Source organism: Hoplias malabaricus, chromosome 11 (assembly GCF_029633855.1).
Source record: "Hoplias malabaricus isolate fHopMal1 chromosome 11, fHopMal1.hap1, whole genome shotgun sequence".
Lineage (NCBI taxonomy): Eukaryota > Metazoa > Chordata > Actinopteri > Characiformes > Erythrinidae > Hoplias > Hoplias malabaricus.
The window spans coordinates 18,166,317-18,190,085 of record NC_089810.1 but is presented as its reverse complement, the minus strand read 5'-3'; the positions used below and the strand labels follow the sequence as shown (position 1 = coordinate 18,190,085).

General features: G+C 38.8%; 1 protein-coding gene across 2 annotated transcripts in view; it reads left to right on the top strand.

The window, feature by feature from the left end:
* sema3e (sema domain, immunoglobulin domain (Ig), short basic domain, secreted, (semaphorin) 3E) overlaps window positions 1-23,769 on the top strand; it is a 41,422-nt gene that overhangs the window by 4,477 nt on the left and 13,176 nt on the right. The window contains exons 2-6 of one of the 2 annotated variants that reach the window (XM_066684376.1): window positions 12,765-12,925; window positions 14,579-14,638; window positions 15,359-15,478; window positions 21,247-21,340; window positions 22,118-22,234. In XM_066684376.1, coding sequence (XP_066540473.1) covers window positions 12,765-12,925; window positions 14,579-14,638; window positions 15,359-15,478; window positions 21,247-21,340; window positions 22,118-22,234 — 552 coding nt within the window. Of the gene's footprint in view, window positions 1-12,764; window positions 12,926-14,578; window positions 14,639-15,358; window positions 15,479-21,243; window positions 21,341-22,117; window positions 22,235-23,769 lie in introns of both variants that reach the window. The other variant, XM_066684375.1, reaches the window with a different exon arrangement.

The following is a 23,769-nucleotide window of genomic DNA, read 5'->3' as shown; positions in this document are numbered from 1 at the left end:
ATAACCCAGAGGCCAGATACAGCCACAGGAGTTAATGAATAAGCTATACCATTTTCGTTTTAACAGAAAGGAAAAATGTTCTGTTGAAGAATTTTTGAGGTATGAAAATTGTCTGCCTCAAATGCTCCAGACCAGATTGTGCCAGCTGTACATTCCAGAAATGTCAGGCAGCTTGTATCTCCTCTCAGGTATTTCCTAGAATATTGTTTCATGATACAAGATTACTCTCTGCCTACTGAATTCACTTTTCAAGCATAATTTTAATTGCATCTCCTTCACTTGCTGTCACCAATATGGGGTTAAAAAACATGGGGGGACCTGATCTCTAAGAGCTGTACATTTATCCCCCAGTGAAATTAGTTTAAATCTTCTCCAAACATTGTTTAAAAACACTTCCACCTGGTCCCGCAGAGAAGGAGTGTGTTTTAGATGATGTCACGCTGTTATGGCAGAGTTAGAGTTTCGTGCATTACCTTGTGTAAATAAATCTTTCTGGGTGTACCACAGTATCATTGAACATTTACCTTTCGCAAAACATAAACACCAAGCTGCAAAAGGCTCTCTAGAGCTTTTAGCTGGTGTTCCAGCTACTTAAGAGGAGCCAGGTTCCTGTCTTGTTTTTGTAAATGTTCATATACTCCTGGCTTGCTCAGCCAGTAACATGTTTTCCACCATTTAAAATTGTCAAATGATCAAATAATGAAGATTTCTAAAATGAAACTGTAGGTGACAGATTGTTAGTTAAGTTTACAAGTGTCTAAATTCAAGTGTTTAATGCCAGTGGCACCAGAATCTGTTTAACTGTAGAGATTAACCCGTACACCAACACATTTCCAGTGTCTTCCATAAACAGTAGTGTGCAAATTCAGAGACTACTTTTCATTTACTTAATTTCCAGTCAAAATGTAGTAAAGGTTTTTGTTTTTGAAGAAGTACGTAGATATAAGAAAATCAACTTGTTATCCATTAAATATTTTGATCTGGAAAAATACACTGCTGTTTTTGTCAGAAGACCCAGCACTACTGGTGCTTTTCCACTGCATGGAACCTACACGACTCTACTCGACTCGGAACAGCTCTTTTTCTTTTCCAATGGCCAAATCCAGTCCTGGTCCCTGGAACCAGGTAGGTTTTCAGTCCCAGCTCACTTGAGGTTCCAACCGTGCAGAGTAAGTACTAAATGGTGACAAGTGAATCCTGCAGAGCGCTGATTGATCAAAGCCATGTCAATTACCATGAAATGTAGAGCTCATTCAAATCCAGCACAAATTGTTAAGTTACAGCAGCTTTCACATTTATTTTTATCGTACTCACGGTGACAGCTCGTAACTTTACCTGGAGGTGTTTTGAAGAGGTTTAAATGCTCCTTGGTCCGATGGCCAATGAAAATTTCAAGTGAAAGCCGAATATGCAACAAGTATAGCTGATCTGTGAGAACTGGGCTGCAGAGCTGGGTTTAATACAAAACTGGGGAGCCCTGCCAGTGAAAAAAGCGACAAGCTTTAAACATGCCGAGCTGAGCCGTGTCGAGTTTAGTTGTGTAGAGCCAGACCCATGTGCTGGAAAAGCACCATATGAATCTCCAAGAATGTCAAGCTCTTCAGAATCTGCATCTGAGAAAACTAAATAAATAAAAATGCATAAATCAAAAAATTAAACTCATAGTGTTTTCAGAACATTAGAGTGGTCAGCCCGGACTCCAGACCTCAACATCACTGAATGTGTTTAAGATTATTAGAAACTAACAAGATAAACTTCAGAGTTGTGGAAAAATATACCTGCAGATTTATAAAAAAAAATTGAAAATTGCTTCATAGTGTGAAAACCATAAAACAACGAACAGCTTGTCATGTTTGTATTATATGTTTTGCTTGATCTCCTGTGTAATTATCTGTTAAAAAGTAGCTGAAAATAGCTACCTTGTAAATTTTTAAAAAGAAAATTAAGCTCTTTTCTGTCTTTGCACAGTACTGCAGCTGGTACTACAAAGCAAGATTGTGTGGCAGAGCATTTGTAAAATATTCACACTTGTATTGAGGTTGATGCAGAGAACTCAGTTGTCTCAATTGGTATTGAAGGGAAAAATATTTTAAGCAACAGGCTTATGCATTATTGAGTTAAAGTTATCAGCCAAACGATGGCATATGACCCCCTAAATCTGTGCTGCACCACCTGCTGCTAAAAAACATGAAGTTTAAGCCACAAAATCCACCCTGGGGTTTTGTTTCACAAAGACTTTGGCTGTGATGGTGACACTAGACGGTAGCAGCAAGGTCTGTGATTCATTTCATTCATGTTTTAAAATTGATAGTATAGAAGCCCACAAGCCAGCTCAGGTTGCATGGAGGTTCAAGTCGTAATTGCTGCTGTGCCACCTCTGTCTGAGCTGTAATTTTAAACCTTCCTTTGAGCTGAAGAAAGAGTCCATCTATGCTCCTGATGGCTTTAAATGATTTTGCTTCAGTTAATTTTCCTAAAACCAATTGATGGGGGAGTGCCCACCCAACAAAGACTTAATATGGCATAGTCACTAACTGTGATATATGCAATTTCCACAAATATGTATGGGGCCATATAAGGTTTAGATGATAAAGGCCTTTCATTAGTTGAATCTTTAATCTGTTATCTATTAACAATGAAAGTAGGCTGTTTGTGTGGTATTTCCCGCTATAATCAGTTATACTATTTGTCATTTTAAAAGCCCATTTCCACATGTCCCTTCTCAGTTAGCACATGAAAGCAGGAGGATTTATAGCTGTCTCCTTTCTGTGGTTTATGTTATTTCTGACACTGGTCCATGTGTGCTTCTAGCAGATCTATTCATTGTCGGGCAATTAATGATGTACTAAAGATGTCAGAAAAGCTTGATCTGGCCATAGCACTGACCTCAAACACTTACTTGGAATAACAAGTGCTCTCTCTCTCTCTCTCTCTCTCTCTCTCTCCCTCTCGCTCTCTCTCTCTCTCTCTCATCCCCCTCTCCTTTCCTTAGTATTCCTCTAGAGAGCTAGGAGAGGTCTATTTACCCAATAAACCCATCACTTCCTTTCAAACATGGGAGCTGAGGGGTCGTCATGGAGACAGCTTCTCGGGAGAGAGAGACAGAAGGAGACAGAGAGAGGGAGAGAGTGAAAGAGGGAGGGCCCATGAGTTTGTAATAAACACCACAGCCAGCACAATCAGTAGGGGACAAAATGGACACACACACATGGGCTTAAGGAGCACATTCTGCTTGACAAAAAAGTGTGTTCAGCATTAGAAATGGAAAACCTTTCATGAGTGCAAGAATAATGCAAGCTTAGATAGGCCTTTATCCTTTCTTAGGCTTTTCACGTCAAACACCCACGGCAAGTATGAAAAGAGGACAATGAGCTTGATCCACAGGGGTACAGTAGCTTAGTGTGCATCTTAAAACCAATTTCTAACAGATCAAACCACTCAGGCATGAAGAGAATTCCATCCTCTCTCGCATCAGACTTGTCCTCTATCTGTCCTATACGTAGCCCCCTAGAAACGCAGTTTTGGAGAAACTAATGTTTGGGAAGTTCTAATTTTTAAGTAAAGAAATTTTGCCCAATTTTGCTATATTAAAATTCATTTTCAGTGTGAAGTACTTTGATACACTGTCAGAAAAGCTATTGTACCTATAAAGGTACATTTACCCTGTGTGTACCAATAATGTAGCTCTACTGTACCTGTATAAAGCTAGAATTTACCACCAGGCTTACATTACTGTTTCTTCATGTTATAGACATAGGCTAATGTAGCTTAAGGAGTCTTTCCCAGGACTTTTTATATTTAGGTTGTATGGTGGCATTTTCGACAGACATCCAGTCAAGAAAAGGGCTCAGATCTGTGTGCCCGGATCAGACCAAGGCCATGCTTGCAACAGTTGCTACCAAAGAGAACATCTGTGGACAGAATGTGGATCGGTCAATTCCCCCTGAGCTACCATTTCCTCCATTTCTCTCCTCATGTCAAGAATGCCCCTCCCTTTATCTCCTCCCAGGTTCATGTGGCATTCATTTGGGTGCTGACATCACAGACACACACTTTACACAACACTAGGCCATAAGGAAGATGGAGTAATTGTCTTTCACACTGGGGAGGCTCCAGTCTGCCTCCAAACACCTCCCCCCACCCCTCCAGAGGGAGCTGGAGTCAACGAATGTCCAGCTTTGAGGCTGTTTTTCTCTTCATATTGGAAGAATCATTCTAAATACTGTAAAGTGCAATGCACAGGGAGGTGATTTTAAGAAAATGTTTCAGAGGGAATATTGGATTCACAATGTTACTTTTAAGCTTAAGATGGAGATTCCTTTTCAGATTGTGGCATTTTGGTTCATGCTTTTATCCACAATGGTTTTGTACAGTGATGCCGCACTACGAGTTTTGCCCAAAGACTTTTACTGAAACATACTCTAAATTGATACAAATCAGGTCTTTAAAACCAACGTTCATATTTGAGTATACACAACAGTTTTCTGACTCTTAAAATGACATTAATTCTTGACTGACGGCATGATATGGCTTCACAGCTTTCTCGCAAATTGAGTCCTAAAGTTCCTTTTCAGCTATTCTCCACCTCATTGGTTGTAAATGGCATTAGTCCTGGGAGGACTCCTGAGTACAATTCATCTTCTTTGTGTCTGTGAGTGATTACTTCTTTTAATTATTTAAGAGCTTCCTCTTACTGAAGGGTAGTTTGTTTTATGATGTTTAAAGATTTACAATACAGTCTAAGTGTTCTGAAATCAATAACTAATTTTAATTTAAGGTTTTACTCTGTTTCTGCAGCTTCCCTGCTATGTGCCATAGTGTCACATTCTCATAACTTTCCAGTTCAGGTTATGTGTGAGAATAAATTTTTACATTAGGAAGCTAATTCTCCTTTGCCATCTCTCAACGCATTGGTCATATGTGTTGAAAACCTCTGTTTTAGATTTTTTTCCCCCATTTTAAAAGGTGTGCAGCAAGCAATAGAACTTCCATAAGCCATTTGCTTAAAGCATCACAGATTCTGAGTGTGCCTCAGAGCTTACAAAGGGACACTTAGTGTATCCCAGGTGGGGAAAATGATAGGGAATTAAACAGAGGAAATTCCCTCACCATAGCTTCAAAGCATGCCATTCTGCACATGTATGGGCACAAAGTATTACTTTAAGTGAAAACATTCATTCAGAACAAATACTGTATGTAATATTAAATATAGACCAGATGTGTATATAGTAACTTTACATTTTATATTGTTTAAACAGCATTTCGCAGTCAGAAAAAAAACTCAAATCTCTATTTATGAATGGACCAATGGAGTAGGTTCAGGATTGTTTGAAATAAATCCTCTTTACATTAACTTGTATTAAAAGTAGAGTATACTAACTCCTTTTGTAAAGTCAGCATTCTGCACATTTTAGATATTTTCTGACAGTACAGTTTGTTACTTTAAACCGTGCAGTTTAATATCCTTAGTGTCTATCTCTGCAAAATAAAGGGAAGGATGTATTGGATAAAAATATTAAAATGAAAAAAGCTTCAAGGTCAGGCACTGCTCAAAGCAGATTTATTTTTATTGACGAGGAACAGCAAGTAAGTTCCATGTTCCTTCTGTATTATTGTGTGACTTTAAGATGGGACATTAAAAACATATGCTGTGGATCAAACCCTTATTTAAAGAGAAATGTTGGATTCTGTTAGGTTTAATAGATTTGGCTTGGGATGCTTTACCACATTCAATACAAACTTCCAGTGATTTATTAGATGGTTACTCTCATCATCTTGTTTCCTGTATATATAGTCTGAAGATGCAATTTGACTCTGTATTAAAGTACATTCTCACTGGGAACAGTTATATGTGTTTAGGGATCCAGGTTGTCAGAATGGATTCTGTCTTTGGAAACTATGTGCTGTGTAAATAACATTCAGACGTAATTGTACCCAGTTCTATGCATACGTTGAAAATCTCAAAGCATGGCAAGTTGAATCCTGCACTGGTTCAGTGCGGTCTGAGACTACATAAATTCCACAGCATGTTTCATATATAGGAACTGGCCTCTCCAGTAGTCTTCACAAGAAACTTCTGTCCGGTTTGTCCTTTACATTCCCTCCCCCCTCCCCATCTCTCTTGACTGCTGATGTTTGATTGACACATGCCTTGTGTTTCTGGAGAAGTCATTCATGGCGTTTGTGTTTTCAGATCTGTCAGTCAGCTCAGTGAGCTCTCTTTCTGAACAGCAGGTAATTGGGGTTTGTCTTGTAGCCATTGGAGAACAGTAGGTGAGCTCTGCTGTCTGAATGTGGAATATCTGTCCATATGCCTGTCTTCATTAATGTGAGTGACAAGTCAATAACTGAGCCAAGTGAGGGATGCGTGTGCAGATAAGACATCCTTATCAGTGGACCGAGTGATTAAATTCTCTTTTTTCCCAGTGCAGCTCAACAGAAATATGTCTAACTTGTGAACGAAGACGTAGCACCCAGAGAAATTAAAAAGGGCCCAAATGTATTTGGGAATTTGTGTAATATATTTTTTTCTGTTTTTAAAACACATCTGCTTTTAGCTTTAATTTTTAGCTTCAAAAACACTTACCGACTTCCTGGTTTCATCAATGAAGCCCTTTGACAACAAAACATAATTATAATTTTATGGTATTGCAATGTTATGCAGTAAATTAAATATCTTTAGTAATTAATGGTTAAAATGTACAAATATTTGGGGACACACTAGTGTTACTCATGGAAAATGAACACCAAGATGTTCAGTATAATTTGAAATACAAAATGTTGTCAATTTTTTATGAAAGATGGGCCAATGAATCCCTTGTGGTGGGCTGACCATATAGATTCTGCAGCTGCCTTGTCCCCAGTGATTCAGAGTAGGTTCTGTGCTCACTGGGACCCTGATCAGGTTAAAGTATGTACAGAATGAAGAATTTGAATGAATGTTTCAAAAGTCCTTCATGCAAAGTTACCATTTTGGATATGTGAGCCTTTGTTTTAACAGCACAGACACAATAATAGTCCGGACAGGGTATAAAGTTAGAAATATTCACTTATGTTTTGCCTAAGCTCCACTGACAGTGTGCCCTATCTCACAGTTCCCACTCCCTATCTTTACCCTCTCCTCTCATATCTGCTTGTTCTTTGCTCATATCTCGCTCCACAACTGTGTGTGATATCAATGTGTGGAGTCTCTCTGCTCTGTGCCAATGTTTCCTTTAAAAGGGCCATAATGGTTTTAATCTCACTTTTTGCATCAGGCTTTTCCATGATGCACAGTCAAAACACCTCCCAGTGACATGCAGGCTCTGCTCCATCTGCAGACACTGTTCCATCACGGCACTGAGAGAAGATTGTGGAATTATGTCAGGCATTTTCCATTTAATTCTTCTGTGAATTTTCTGTGGTTTAACAAGACAATTAAGCTTTATTCCTTAGTCTTTATTGGGTTTGAACCCTGATCAGTGTAATATACTTAATTGCACATCTGCCATACTACAGACATCAGACCACCTTTGAGTATCTCAGGTTTACTTACTTTTGAACTGAAAATATAAATGTTTTTCCTACGATTCAGTTTCTATCCATCTGCCTTGGGTAGAGGTACAAAAAAAAAAAAACAAATGCATAAATCACTGTCAATCATTGTGACTCAAATACCACCTTAAACAATTCAATGTGGCAAAAGTTTAAAATTCTAATCAACTTTTCTGTTTTAATACCATCATTTTACATATTCATTTTGATAGAAATATGATATAGAATGGTGGCATGGTGGAGCAGAGGTAGTGTGGCAGTCACACAGCTCCGGGGTCCTGGGGTTGTGGGTTGGAGTCCCATTCCAGTGACTGTTTGTGAGGAGTTTTGTGTGTTCTCCCCGGTCCAAAAACACACCTTGGTAGGTGGATTGGCAACTCAAGAGTGTCCATCAGTGTTAATGTAGTTTTTTAAACACTGTTATTAACTTGAGTGTGAACAGGTGGAGTTGAACTACTAGGCTGGAATAGGTGGGGTTTATTTATTTATTTATTTATTTATCTATCTTAAACATAGAAGTGATTATTTTTAAATGTTGACTGTTAGGCCTGAGAAATTATTGATATATTTTAAAACATAAAAAGCTTGTTTTTTTATCCATTATTAAGGAGGATAACATGTTTTTGACTTAGCAGGATAATAAAAACCCTCATCTTACATAAGCATACAAACACAGAGAAGGCTTTTCAACCTTTTAAAACAGGAAAAAAAAGACATGCCACACTGGCCTTGACGGATATTGCAGTATTACTGGGTGGAAAAGTGGATTGGCTGGTGTTGGCCTGGCTGTTTTCCCCTGTCTTGCATAGAGAGTCCTGGGATGGGGAGACATGACGGCTGTAATTTGGCACAGGTCGACAGTACAAATAGCAGCAGTCATAGAGAATCATGCAGGCCATACAGAAGGCAGTGACAGGGGCAATAAAAAGCCCCAGAGGCATCCTTTCCACAAGGCTGTCTTGCCATCTGGGCTCCAGACCAGTGAGATGCCCCTGCCAGTCAGCCCACAGGAAGCACACTCCTCTGGGCTTCAGAGCAAAGGGCCTTGACCTCACGCAACCTGCAGAGAGAGAGTGAGAGAAAGACACACACACACACTCACACACACAGGTTATCATGCTGTTGCATTTGATTACTGAAAAATACTTCAGGAGTATTGGCACATGTGCTTGTAAATGTGTACCAATTTATGCATGTGGATGAATTCATTGTTTTACTCAGTGAATGAACATGCACATAAGGCAAACAGCAAATAAAAATACATCAATATTTTCATTCTCCATTATCCTACTATAAGTTAAAATCTGAACTATTAAGAACTTGAAAAAGCAGCATTATACCAGGGATTGGTACCGAAGGAGACACTGTAAAAATCTGTCCTGGCAAAAATGTAATGTATGTTACAATTTTCAATTAAGGTATATGGGATTTTTACAAGCTTAAATGTATGTGTTTAGTCTAGACAAGCAAAGAATGTTAATGCACTCCAGTGTTCACTTAGTGCTCACATACTATTTTATATTACATACAAGTACTAGTATATTTAAGTTCTGACTGAACAGAATTTTCTAGGTTGGTCCACTGACTCATCAAATGTATGTGACTAGCACAAACAGAGAGTAAAATATGCAATAGTATTAATCGATGGCAAGAAATTAGTCCCTTCACGTATGCAAACATTTAAAACAATTATTCTGTAAAAACAAAGAAGATACTCAATTAAAAAGAGAACGAATAGTTTATTTATTTCTTAATGCATTCTTACAGAGCTGGTGTATCATTACTGCCCTTAAAACCTTGTAATTAAGAGAAACAAAATAAGAGGAATTAAAAACATTGTCACAGCAATATGTTTTTTATTGCTACCGTGGACAGAAATATTGAATGTTTTTCTCTGTCACAGAAAATAAAAAAAGCTGTTTCTTGAGAAGGTTTCACAGTCTAGACACTGAGTCTGTGATCAAGTTTCCAAATGCAGGATCAGCCTTATGATAATTACTGAGGTTATTGGGTTAACAAAGTCAGGATGCTAGTTTAAAGAAAGCATGCTCTCCAGCAAGGTCTTTACATTCTCTGAGCTCTCCTGTGGAGTAATGAGTGTCAGGCACCTGGCCTAGAAAATTATCTCAGTTTCTAATCAGTCCATTTGATGAAGTGTAATTAGAGTGCTTTTATGGTATCTTGCTTTACATTTGTCTTTGTTGAGGCAATGCAGCAGGCTTTTCTTCACAGACCACAGCATTGTGCAATGCAAGAAGCTGTTTAATATAGGATGTACTGTATGGCTCTTCCTGTGAGACAGAGAGATAATAAATTCAAAGTGACAGATAAAAGAGAGAACATCATTTCCTCTCTAGGATGAAAGCACTTCCATATCTCTGATAACCAATAGCCCCACAGCGAGGGGAGTGTACACCAACCTCTTCAATCGGTCCATCTGCCACCTCTCTAAATCTGGACTCTTTCGTGCACCAAAGCCTCTTTGGGGAGATCCGGCCAGTTTTCCGGTCTTGAGAGCCACTCGTTTTTCTCCCTCACCCCACGTGGAGGACTTAGATGAGGGAAATGGGCCTTTAGTTCAAGTGAGAGACTGGTCAGCACATGTGGACATTGCTTTCATGGAAGCACTGTCTCAACTCCATTTCAGTCTATAATCCCTTAGTTATGTATTTCCTGTATTATACTATTATTTTGATGGCTGACCCACTGTCTTCAGAGCACATTTGGCTTCTTATTGACAATTATTGTCCTCACAAACCTAGAATGTGATAAGTATATCCAAATATATTCTGGAGACACTTTGGTGACAAAAACCAGGAACAACAAAAAAAAATGACAATATGGCAGATTACAAGTTACAGAAACTTTTTAACTGTCAGCAGAGAACAAAACAATACACGAGAGAATGGTCTGAAGAGCTGAGATTATTTCAGGAGATATTTATAGTGTTTTGAATGCTTATGTGTTTCTGGATATTCACTGCGTTTTTCGGAAGGCCTCCCCAGAAAATTATGATTTAAACTTATTTATCTAGGTACTGCTTATCTTGTTATTGAAAAACACCAAATATAAGAGTAAATTAATGTACCTCCCTTGATATGCTAGCTTGGAATTTAAAATGTGATTATGCAATGCAAGAGTTCATTAAAAAATCAAATGTACCAGTGTTATTTGGGGTTAGACGTTTGTTTCTTTAGTTTTGTACTGGAGGTAAATGGCTAATAAAAGAGAGAATCTCATTAACGGAGAATATTTTGGGCAACGTATCACTTCTATAACTTTTTAGCCACATTAACTAAAACACCAAAAGTCTTGGCCAATCACAACCAAACTACCGTGTTAATGCTTATGTGTATATTCCACTGTTATGCACTCTTTTTATAAGCCAAAATAGATGACAAGTTAAAAGTTCAAATAAGACTTCTTCTTTCGTATGACTGATTGGTTGAAATGTGTTGGATGTAGATGACCAAAAGAAAGAAAGTGAATATTATATAAGTGGAGTTGTACTAAGTTCCTTGAGCGTTCTACAGAAGGTCTCATTACTTGGAGCTGTGGCCTTGATGTTGATGTTAATGAATGGTGTTGGATTTCCTTTAAAATCTTGACTTGCTCTGCCCCTCCCCTGGAGCAGCAAATGCTCTGACCCTTGCCCAGGTCAGGGGCTCTCAGTGAGTTAGTATAATTTAAAGCTTCAAATGCTTGTTGCCAGAGGGGACATTGAAGGTTTTCTTTGGAGATGTGGTGGGACATTTGTAATTTGCTGTTTGTTCTGGCCGTACAGCCCCTTCATAAACAGTAACAACCCACACGCCTCTTTTCTTGGCTTTGGCTGATTAATGGAACATAACAGTGGGGGTCAGGTAGAGCTGGATGACCCTCTACAATATCTGATACTCAAGCTTTCTAATTTATCTGGCTTAAATGACTCTACTCTGCTTTACTCCAACCGCACAGATGAGGTCAAGCAAGCAGATCTAAAATGAGTAAGAGGCTCATAATGACATTAAAGGGAAGACAGTCTCTTGGGATGTGAGCCATGCATTATGCACTCAATATAAATAAGAGAACTGACAGATCAAATAAACATCAGTAGGACACACGCATCAAAGCAGAAAATTATTGATTAATTGGAATCACTGAAAAGGGGAAAAAAACAACCTGTGGTTCTTACCGCATTCCTGATGTCTGATTTAACTTAAAACACCTCAAAACAATATTAACCTTCTGTTCTTCTGTCTCTTCTAGTCTTTTTACCTGACACCTCATCAGAGAGAGAGAGAGAGAGAAAGAGAGAAATGCCGCAGGGCCAAGTTAGAGAAGATTTAGAGGTCAATGCTTAAACAGGGAGGTGGCTAGTTTTAACAGCTTGCAATGTTAAAACCACTCTCCAGTAGAACCTCCAAACATTCCCAGCACATGGATACTTTTAAAAATCAATCTATCTATCTATCTATCTATCTATCTATCTATCTATCTATCTATCTATCTATCTATCTCTTTCCTTTCTTTCTTTCTCTTGATCTTTATCTTTCATGCTCTGTCCCCTACAGGCGTTATTCACTTTTGGTCCAGCCCATTGAGGTGGTCAGTGATCCTCTGGAATAACCTGCTCAGAAGGGAGCAGCCTGTGGTCATGTGTGTGTGTGTGTGTGTGTGTGTGTGTGTGTGTGTGTGTGTGTGTGTGTGTGTGTGTGTGTTTGGCACAGTTAGGTATTTGGCTGATATTTTTCAGGAAAAAGTCAAGCAGAGCCCCTCTGAAATCACAAACAGATTTAGTTAGAGCAGAGTGGATGACCAGAGGGCCTACAAACACACACATTTGCACAGAGGAAATCAGGGGATCACAATTGGAGTGGCTTAAGCAAGAGCGCTGCAGGGACCCAAGCTCACACACGTGCTCAGGAAATTAAGGCTGGAATGGCGTAAATTGCAGACACCATACACCTGGATTATTCTGTTCTCTCTGTCTCTCTCACACAAACATTCTCCACTGAGAAAGTTTGGGTTTAATAGTGGGCTTAAGTGAGGTCAGACTCACTTTGTCAGAATCCTATTCTTGTGGTGTGACTACACTCAGCGCTGGTCATGATATGTGTTGCTCTGTAGAGAATACTCCAGCAGAACTGTTATATCCAGCTCCAAGATAAAGATAAAGCTCTTTGCCAAAGTCTGCTGATCAGTGTGTGACATCACTCATAGCGTCCTGTGTGTATTTTGTGTGTGTACAGAGTTATGGGACCTGAACAGGACGTGGGTGTTCCAAGCTGGAGAGGGGATTCTGCAGCACTACAGCATGTTGCTGGACCAAACTCAGGAGAGGCTGATAATTGGAGGGAAAGACACACTGTATTCTCTGAACCTGGACAGAGTCAGTGCACCTCACAGAGAGGTAGGAATGTGTCAGGATTTCAAGGTTTCTTTGGGGATTAGTTCAGCCTCATATTATCTTTCACACTCTGCCCAGTGTTATTCTTTCAAGTGCCAAAATCTAGAGACATTCAGCGATGTGAGAATTCACACATAGCCGTTCAGAATATTTTGGCAATATTTTAACTGTAGTTAATCATGAAGATTTTTGACACCTAAACATCTGTCGTAACAAATACAATTATTTAGCTCTCATGGACTAAAAGTTCTGCTTTTTTGCCCTATTTTGGATGGAGCTGTGGTCCTCTAATTCATGATTGAGAACTGCAGATTATTCTAAAAGTGTGGTATTTTAAAATGTACTTTCAGAATTGATCATCCTAAGTTTTAAATGGCAAGAAACATTCATTCATTATCTGTAACCCCTTATCTAGTTCAGGGTCGTGGTGGTCCGGAGCCTACCTGGAATCATTGAGTGCAAGGCAGGAATACACCCTGGAAGGGGCACCAGTCCTTCACAGGGCAACACACACACATATTCACTCATACGTTCACTCACACACTCAGACCAATAGGCACTTTTGAGTAGAAAGTCCACTTACCAACGTTTTTGGACCATGGGTGGAACCAGAGCACCCAGAGGAACCCCACTACCTGCTGTGCCACCGTGCCGTCCTGGCAAGAAACAGAGCAATAAAATTTCCTAACATTAAATAAAACATCTAAGGAGATATTTTGTCAAATGCACATATATATATATTCATGGAATGTGGCAGACACTCCTCTCCAGAGTGTCTTACAATTTTAATCATGGAATAGATGAAAGGCTGATGCAGCATTTGGATCAGCCCCTATTACTGGTGAAGCATGGTGGGCTACACAAACCCCCAATCTGTCACACAGAATCCTATACCAACTGCAAATAGTTAATATATACATAGTTAATAAACAATGTACACCATTTTGGTATGAAAATAACAAAAAATATGGGATGGCAAGCACTTTCAGTGGCAATTATTATATCATTTATTTGCATAGAAATTTAATCAGGTAACGCTCACTGCATCACTGTTTTCAGTCTATATACAAAAAGGCTTTTATAAAATCTGACCATGATTTGGCGAAGTGTAAAATCAAATAAAGATACAAAATGTTATTTTCAGCATATCGATAATAATTGCTTACCTGGTAGTGCAGTTGTTAAAGAGCTTGTAATGATACCATAACTCTTGGTAAATGAGAGTATTAAAGAGGGTAAGTGAGTGGCTAAGTAGTCTAAAACAACAAGGCAGAAAGTTTGTATTCCACCCAGACATAAACACTCTATGCTAATGAGGAAGTTTTCCTTTTAAAGTCAGCCATGGTTTATATGATTTTGAGAAAGGGTGTTTGCTTAGTTTCGGTCAGAAGACCACAGACAGTACACAGCAGTATTCACTCATCCAGTAACCTCTGGCCCAAGAAGATATATAGCTCTCTGTCTGTGTTCTAGTTTACTTCAACAGGGAATGGAAATCTGGCGAATGTTACCAGTGCTCCATAGAAAAATTCTGGATAAACTGCTCCATAGAAAAACACTGGACAAACTGACATCATTCACCAGACTTTGGAAATCACCAGTGTTAATCACAGTAAATATTCTCTCTCTCTCTCTCTCTCTCTCTCTCTCATTCAGATTCACTGGGCTAGTTCTGAGGAGCAGGTGGAGGAGTGTCTCATGCAGGGAAGGGAGAAGGTAAAATTAATTTAACATCTGGAAAGTAAAAGAAATGATCCAAATAAAGATTTTTAAACTTACTTAAGTCATGTTAAGTAATTGACCACCACCAAGTAAGCTCTTTCACAGCTTGCAAAGTAGAAGAAATCTTGCAGAAAATTATATCCATCTTTTTGTGACAATGTGTTACACAGCACAAGGTTTTTCATTTTAATATGGTTTTAATGGAAGTAGTTATAAATGTTTTCAATATCCTTGACACAATTCGAATCAAAGTGTCCATTAGAAGTCCAGAATGATGCCCACCTTCTTATGATCTCTTGCTATGAAACATGACTCTAGCCCTCTTATTTAAACAGAGTTTTTAAATTGTAGGTTCCATTGTTGCTTCTCCTGGGATGACAAATAGCAATAGAGTTTCCAATTGCAATTGGAAATAGAGTTTCCAATTTACATATTTTACTAAAGAGGTGGACCATTTTGAGCTATGTGCGCTATTAGGAAAGATACAAACAACAAGACAACTTGCTCAAGTGAGCTTGATTATACCAAAGTTGGCATCCAATCCGTACCAACAGTGAAATTGTGAAAATAATATCATATTCTCAATGCAAATAATTTGGCCAAAAAATGTTATTAGGCTGTATATATGTTTAGGGCTCTGTGAAGGTGGACATTGTGGGTGAAACAGTTTGATGAATTGTTTGCACATAGTAAAGTTTATCTTCTATTTCACAGCCAGAGTGTGCTAATTACATCAAGCTGATTCAGCAGTATAACAGCACTCACCTACTGACATGTGGCACTGGAGCCTTCAGCCCGATGTGCGCCTTCATCAGAGTCAGCCATGGAGCAGAGGTACAGTCATATCCACTTCCACATGCCTCACAGCGACAGAGAAATATGCAGAAAATGTGTGTTTTATGCCTGTGTGGATGTGAGTAAAACAATGGCTTAAGGCTTGATGTTTAAGTGTGGTGGACAGCAGGAAACAAATCTGCCCAAACCTGTTTTCAACATCTAACTGCAACATTTTTTTATACGCGTCCTATGTAGACAGGCGTAGTTGTGAGTGGAGTAACGGTCAGTGTAATGTCCCCAATCTGGCAATGAACTTAAGTCCTCTCTGGTGCTCATTAAACAAACATGTGTCACTGAATAGACTTGTTTTCTTCTGTTGGACTGTGTGCCACAGTGACTCATGAGTGAGCCTCGCGATGTTCCAGTATACTCTGTCATAAAAATACTCGCTGGAAACCCCACCTCCTGCACCACCACTTTAAACAAGTCATATGCAGTCAATGCTTAATCCACTGTATTTCCCTAAGAGCTTATAATGTGGAGCTTTTCTCAATTCCACTTAGATTCTGCTCCAGAGTAAACTAGAGTCTAAACCATCCCTGTGGCTTTAATAGTTCAGCCCAGGCTTTATTTGTACTACAGTGATCTTAATGTCATCTGTGGCCCTAGTGCCTGAACTATTGAGAGCCTGCTCTTGGAAAGAGTCTGTTGTGGTGTGTGTGTGTGTGTGTGTGTGTGTGTGTGTGTGTGTCTGTGTCTAAGTGTCTGCATATAAGGGGAAGTTCTATCATTCTCACTTCTTCCGAATCTGCAACTAAACAGTCAGACAAGCAAAAACAAACAGTCTCATCCTCCCCGGAGAGTCCCAGTCAAATTACAGAGTGGCTAATCACAGGGGATGGACGTTTATTTGAAGGAGCCGAAGAGAAAAAAAAAAAGCAAGGGAAGAGAAGTTTGTTTGGAAGATGAAGAAAAGACTGAATGGGAAAAGAGCTTTTTTTCCAGCAGTTAGAGATGTCTTACTGGTTTGAACCACTTTTCACAGTCGCTGTATTCTGTATCTCTGATTTAAAAGTGGAATTCCTGTCATGTTTACATACGCTTTACAGAATTACTAAATACTTTGTCTTGCAAACAAAAAATGCCTTGATATGCGATGGTGTTTCTTAAAGAAATGTAGAGTTATTTATTGTATAGGGGAAGTGATAGAAACCAAGGCACTTAACAATTACACATCTAAGTCACATGTGTCTCATGATAATTTGGCTGCCATGTTGATGATATTAGAAAACAGGATAAAGTAAAATTAAGATACTTTTTTGTATGCTTAATTTTTTTAACACATCTAAATTTATGCATCTGTTTTATTAAAAAGCCTGGTCTCTAATACCTTAACATACATGGTATTTGTAGCCTTTTCACTGTGGACATCTGGTTCCCATCATCACCGCAGTGAAATATACTGTGGCTGTGTTTCTTTATAATGGGTCATTTCACACCAAACCATTCTGAATGATTTTCTTAGCATCTCAATGTTTATTTTACAAAGAATCTCTATTGGATGGCTTTGTAATTTTAAGATGCAGGGCATGCAAATTTATTATATTTAAGTTCTGTTTGCATACTGCATTAGAGGTACTGTTTTTTTTTTTTTCTTTGTTCTGACATTAAGATTTGATATCACATATAAACCACTGTATACATTCTGTTTAATTTCTTTTCAATGATAACATTAAAACAAGCCAATTTCCACCAATTTTAACTATAAATAGTGTAATTCCTGTTGTACCTGCATACTTGAATTAATACTTTGATTAAAATATTACAGTCAGTATTTGATGTTCATTTTCTGCTTGTTTAAATGAGCAAGGACTGAGCAACAATTAGCATACAAATGTAACAAATATCATTTACACAGTGAGATATGTGTCTTCTAAGGTTTAAATCTGCATGGCTTGTGAATGGGGGAATCCCATGCCCACATTGATATTGTAGATTAAAAGAAGCACAGCTCTAAATGAGGATTTACCTCTGAGATATGTGAGACCTTAGCTGAGGTGTAATGGGGGTTATGTTGGGCCTGAGATCAGAGCGAAGTGTATTAGAGGAGACAGCTTTAGCTTTACTGCTGATAACCCCACTGATGAAGTGCAGGAAAACCACAAACCCTTTAGGACATGGACTAGTAAATGTCCAGGGACTAATGGCCTCCACCCGAAGATATGTACATTTAGAACATACAGACACACACACACACACACTTGCACACATGTATATGTACTTAATACATTGACACATGCTCACACACCCCTGTGAGATGACTGCACTGATGGGATGATAGAGTGCAGATGTGATGACAGGAGACTGATACAGCAGCAGACAAAGACCAGAGTCACAGAGAAATTTACACAGAGATACACTCACAGTAGAACACCCCTTGCTGAGTGTGTTCTGGTCTATCTCTAACCCTGCTATGTCACCCATGGCATATAGAACATATAACACTCACCCCCTTAAGTTTTATTTATTTATTTCTAGCTTGTGCCTCTTTGAAATAAGCAGAGAAATAGAATCCAAACCACAGATTCTATAATCACAATTAATGCATAACCTGTTTCTCTCAGATTATTTGGGTAAAATGCATTTACTAACTTGTTTATTAAAACATATTTGTTGAATGTCCTTAAGGACAGCATTGAGAAGTCTGTGTTTACTTGAAGTTAATATCTATGTCATCAATTGGGCAACATAAGTATCAGCAGCTAGGAGGAAAGAAATGTATTCGGCCAGTTTGGTCTATTCTTTTTACAAATATTTGTTCTCTAAAATAGTTTGTAATTAACAAAAAATACAATTATTAATTGAAATGATTTCTATACATATTTTCTAAAGTATTATTAAATAATGCATGTGTGTATGTAAGTATCCCCATATGTGATAATGCTGCACATCACAGCATGGTTACACTTTCTGCTCATAAACAGAAACTCATATTACTCATATTACTCACCCTACAGTCTATGCGTCACTTCTCACATACTTTTCTACTCTGCTAAATCTGCCTCCTCACACACACACACACACACCCACACACAACACAAACATAGACTGTTCCCTTGCCTTACATTGGAGTTTTTGTTTTTGCTTTGTCCTAACCCTGTCCTAACATAGGAGTGGTGTATGTTTACATCTGTTTGACTCTTCTTTCATTTTATAAATTCTATTTAAATAGTTACCTACAGTGGATATAGGCATTTAATCTAACCCTTCACCATCACCAATTTCCACTTTGTTCCACTAAGTTCACCTACTTTGTTAACGACATTAGTTCACTAAAGAGATCAGAGTTGGAAGCCATACATGCAATGAATCATAATCCTTTCATTCCTGAACACTTCTTGAACCAGTTTTGGTTCAAATGAAACAACTGAGTCAGATTTTGTGATCTGCCAAAGTCAAAACATGGTATAAAAGAAGTCTGATAAAAGAATACTGATATTGTGCTGTGTTATATGTAGATAGCAGGCACTTCAGAGTTGTCCTGCCTCCTCATTTGAGTCTCTCAAATCACAGCATTTATTTACTGAGATTAAACAGAGCAAACCAAATACAGCCAGAATGGAGAAATCATGGTGCTGATTAAATTTGGTGAAAACAGAACAGACGGGAAATTTCTGTTCCTCACGTCACATTCCAGGGCATATTTAATTCGGAGTAAACAGAGGCTTCTTCTTAGAAAGGCACTAATACAAAGCAGTTTTGACAAGATGAGAAAATTTGTTTGAGCCTTGTGGTGTTTTGACCAAAAACATGTTACAGATGTTTCATTAAGACCCCACAGAGCTAGGTTAAATTGTGGGAAAAAGAGGTGATTATATGTGCCCCTAAAGATACTATCCAATTAAACAAATATTTTGGCCGAAAGGAAAATTTGAGCATTTCTACACCTGCTGAAAATTATGGCTAGAGACACTACAATTGCCTCAGGAGTACAACTTCACAGCTTAAAGACTTGGAAAGATCCTGCCGATGCTGTATTTTGAAGGAGGGTCGAATTTCTGAAAAACTACCAGCACTTTGGGACTTTTTGGATTCTCCAGGATATGCTGTTTGTAGAGTGTTTTTTTTACTGGCTGGCTAATGTAGAATGTATCAGATAGCTATTACCACTATGGGGCTGATCATTTGTATTTCACAGCCACATAAGTGGTTATATAACTCATCGTGGTTTCTTTATCACTATGCATGTTGGATATTGTAATAAAAGAAAACAAATTGACAAAAGAGGATATAAAAGTATAAATTCTAATAAAACAAATTAATCTGAGTGTGAATATAACAGTATGATACAGAATATAACATAGCATGTTATATAACAGACACTGTGCAGTGCACTGGAGGGTAGTTTGTATACAACACAGCTCCAAGTAAATTATTGGGGTCCTGTGTTCAATCCTCGGGTCACTGTCTTTGAGTTTGGTATGTTGTCCACATATGTTTCCTCCAAGTGCTCTGGTTTTCTCCCACAATCCAAAAGCACATTTCGGTAGGTGGACTGGCTATGTGAAATTCTCCAGAGATTTGAGGGTGTGGGTGAATATGTACATGTGTGATGCCCCATGATGGACTGGCACTCTGTCCAGGACATGTTCCTCCTGCCTTGTGCCCCATAATTCTGGGCAGTATCAAGTAGTATTCACAACTACGGTGAATTACAGAAGAATTGTCACATAAACACCTCCTGTGTTTTGCAATATATTTTGCATACACGCAGTTGATGATTGTCTTCTGTGTAAGATGATAGCAGATAGTTTTTAAGTGACATCTAATTAATTTTTCCAAAAGATATGTGAAAGAACCCACACTTTAGGATAGTCCAGGTGGGGTCATAAGAGTGTGTAAGAGTTTGTGTTTATGTGTCAACATTCTCTTACCAGAGTCTCGTTTCACCATCCACCATGATTCACCTGGATGTTGTATTTCTCCCTAGTTTCCTGAAAATGAAGTGTTACGTGTGAAGTGGAGTCTTGGTGTGGGGGGAGGGGGGTTGTTTTTGTGTGATGGATTGGGAATGTAATACAGGCTGATAGTGACAGTGTGAATAGATTAGCCTGTGTGTTAGGCTGTATTATAGTGCTGGCAGACTGGCTGATGAATTGCTCTATGTGATGTCCTGTTCTGGCACAAACAGCAGAGCAGTACTCAGCAGCTGCAGCATGGGAACAGCCCAAGGCCCTACACCACAAACCACATCACTGCTCCACCAAGCCAGCATCCAACCAGATAAAGCAGAGGACACAGACACTGTCCTCTCAAAAACTCTTCCATGTTTTCCAAGCAAGATTTGACTTTTGAATATTCTACAGCATTAGTTTACTACTATGTGGGTGAGCTTTTTTAAAATACATTAAAAAACAGGGCTGAAGTACAATGTCAGGACTAACCAATTATTTCAGAATCTGTGCAATGCTTTTACAAAAGGCACAATATCAGGAAAAGGTACTTAATAGTTTCCAGTTTGTTACTTGTCATATCACTCTGTAAGGAACATTATTCTACCAAATTCTATAGAAGTTCATTAAAAAAAAAGTACTGACCTGTGCCAGTATTGTCATCAATGTTTGTATGTTGAAAAATAAATAAATGTACAATTTAATCCAAGAATAATCTAGTTTTGCGTAACTGGAGTTTATATAAAGCCATCTGTTAATGTAGTGTGTTAACTGCGATACTATTTTCAGTATGGTATTTTAGTGTATTACTTTTTTGTTTGTGTCCATGCATGTTTATGACCCTCAGTCCTGTGCATGTGTGTGTTTCAGCAGAATGGAGTATTTCACCTGGAGTCTGATCATATAGAGAGTGGCAGAGGGAAATCTCCATTCCATCCCAACAGCCCCACAATCTCCACTGTGTCCAGTAAGTAATCATCAGCACTAACATGCAAACTCTCTCTCACACATGCACAATCACATTCACTCTTTCTCTATCTCCTTTCAAAGCATGCGCGTGCGCGCGTGTGCGTGTGTGAGTGTGCATGCCCTCACTTTTTTTTTTTTTTTTTTTTTTGCTTCACAAAGAGCACTGTGTGTTTTGAGCCTCAGGCAGTCAGTATGAAAGCCATTCAGCTATTCAGGATTTTCACCTCCCCTGAATTCACTCACACAACACTTCAAGTCAGATCCATCAGCTCATTCAATCAAAGCCCAGATTAAGACAGGGATTCTGGGAGAAAGGGAGGCTGAGTTATGAAGAGTCTCTCTCCTTCATATAGTCAAGAGAGGCCTTTATCCGATCATTAATCCTGTCCATCTCAGCAGCCTCTAAGCCTTTAGTCCTGTATCATTTGTAATCCTGCAGAATTCAATGCTAATGCAACATTGTTATGTCTGAGAACTGACACAGCTTATTACTGACAAAGAGAGAAGAGAAAATCATTACTGTTATTTGTTTCTCTTGTCCTTCAGCTGCCACCTTGTGGTGCATTAAAGAATAGCACAATGGAGTGTAATTAAACTGTGCTAATATGGACAGTACATGTCAGTTGGAATGTGATCTGAATTGACAATTTTAGAGTATAAGCAAAGAGTTAACCAAACTCCAGTGGGTGATTGTAGAAAATAGAGGGGACAAGCAAATGAATAGTCCATTTCTTTTGGTGATTGCTTCTTTTTGTCCTTTTTTTTCGGTCAACAGGAGGGCAACTATTTGTAGGCCTATACACTGATTACTGGGAGAATGATGCAGCACTGTATCGCCTAGGCAACCATGGCTACACTCGAACAGAAGTGGGTGACAGACAGCAACTAAACGGTGAGGAAAAACTACACCAAATCCAGCCCTAAGATAGTAATGCATGCTTAATCACTAAACACTCACCTTTTCATCCACACACTTATTAATGCAATCACACATTGATCCACAAGTTGTTCATGCACGATCAATGCACTAAAAGTGGTCTGTCAATTTCCCATTTGGTTTGAATTACATTGGAGTTTTAAAAAGGACCCATCAACCTTTTATCAGTTCGAAGTGCCAGAAATGATTCTCTGCACTATGCCATAGAAGAATTCAGTGCATACTTCTTTAGAGAACCATGTTTGCAAATGAGATGTGTTTTTACCTTTTAACAAGCTCTTGATGTAAAGTCTCTAGGAAGGCTGCTTAAATTGGTATAGGAACTATATTATATGCTAAGGCTTTTAAAGCTTCAAAAGGTTTCACACGTACACAAATGTCCTTTTCTAACATGCGTTTTTTCAAAAGTGGTTCTTCTCAATGAGTCCTTTCTGTTAGGATTCAACGCCACACTGTGCAACATTCAGGAATATTTATTTTAAATAATATTTTATTAATAATGTAATTGCCATAAGGAGGGTTAGGGCTATGGACATATGCTCTCCTGAATTTGGTCCAGATTTTGAAGTAACACTTCCAAAAACAACTGAGACAAGACTTAACCCTGTCCATATATAAGCATGTTTGGCTAATTAGGACTGGAACTAAACTCTGCAGAAAGCTTCATCTCCAGATGAGCAGTTTTGTCATAGAAGAATATCGTATGCTATAGTGCACTGAATAAAAAAACAGTTCCCTTGTTCTCTCTCTCTCTCTCTCTCTCTCTCACACACACACACACACACACACACACACACACATATATATATATATAGATCTCAAGAGCAGGAGAGGGAACATGGTATTAAATCACATTCACTCATCAATCAGCATTAGTGCACAGGTCTGATGTTGATTGAGTTTAGGAGTGTTTTGTGCATAGACAGAGAGGCCAGCAGTGTCATGCTGAGAGCTCATTTAATGGTCGTCTCTGCCATAATATACTGAACTCCCACTATTTATACTGCCACACAGAAGCCTGGAGCTTTAGCTGAGTGCACTCTAACTTGGATGTTAATAACTTTGCCATCTGAAACAAAGGAATGCAGCAGAGGCTTCTCGTAACCTGTCTTTCTCCTACATATAAAACAGCTGCCTGATTCTTCTGCTTTGGTGTCTTTCTGTGTCTGTCTCTGTGTGTTTATATGTATACATGTGAATACCACAAATAGACAGTGTGTTTCTGGGCTTAAAGCAGTATAGTCCTTACCTGTAGGGGGGCTGTCGAGTTTAAGCCCCCTACTGTGTGGCCATTAATCATACAGAGAAGCAGAAAGGCATCCGTGACAGGCACCATCCATCTATGCCCTTCTATGTCTCACACACACCCATTCACAGCCATTCAGACCTGCTCAAACACAGTCAAACTATTTCAAAAGCAGAGCCTCTGAGGCCCACCGCTCTGTCATACACCAATGCAAAACAGAGGCCTTGCCTCCCCATGGAAACCA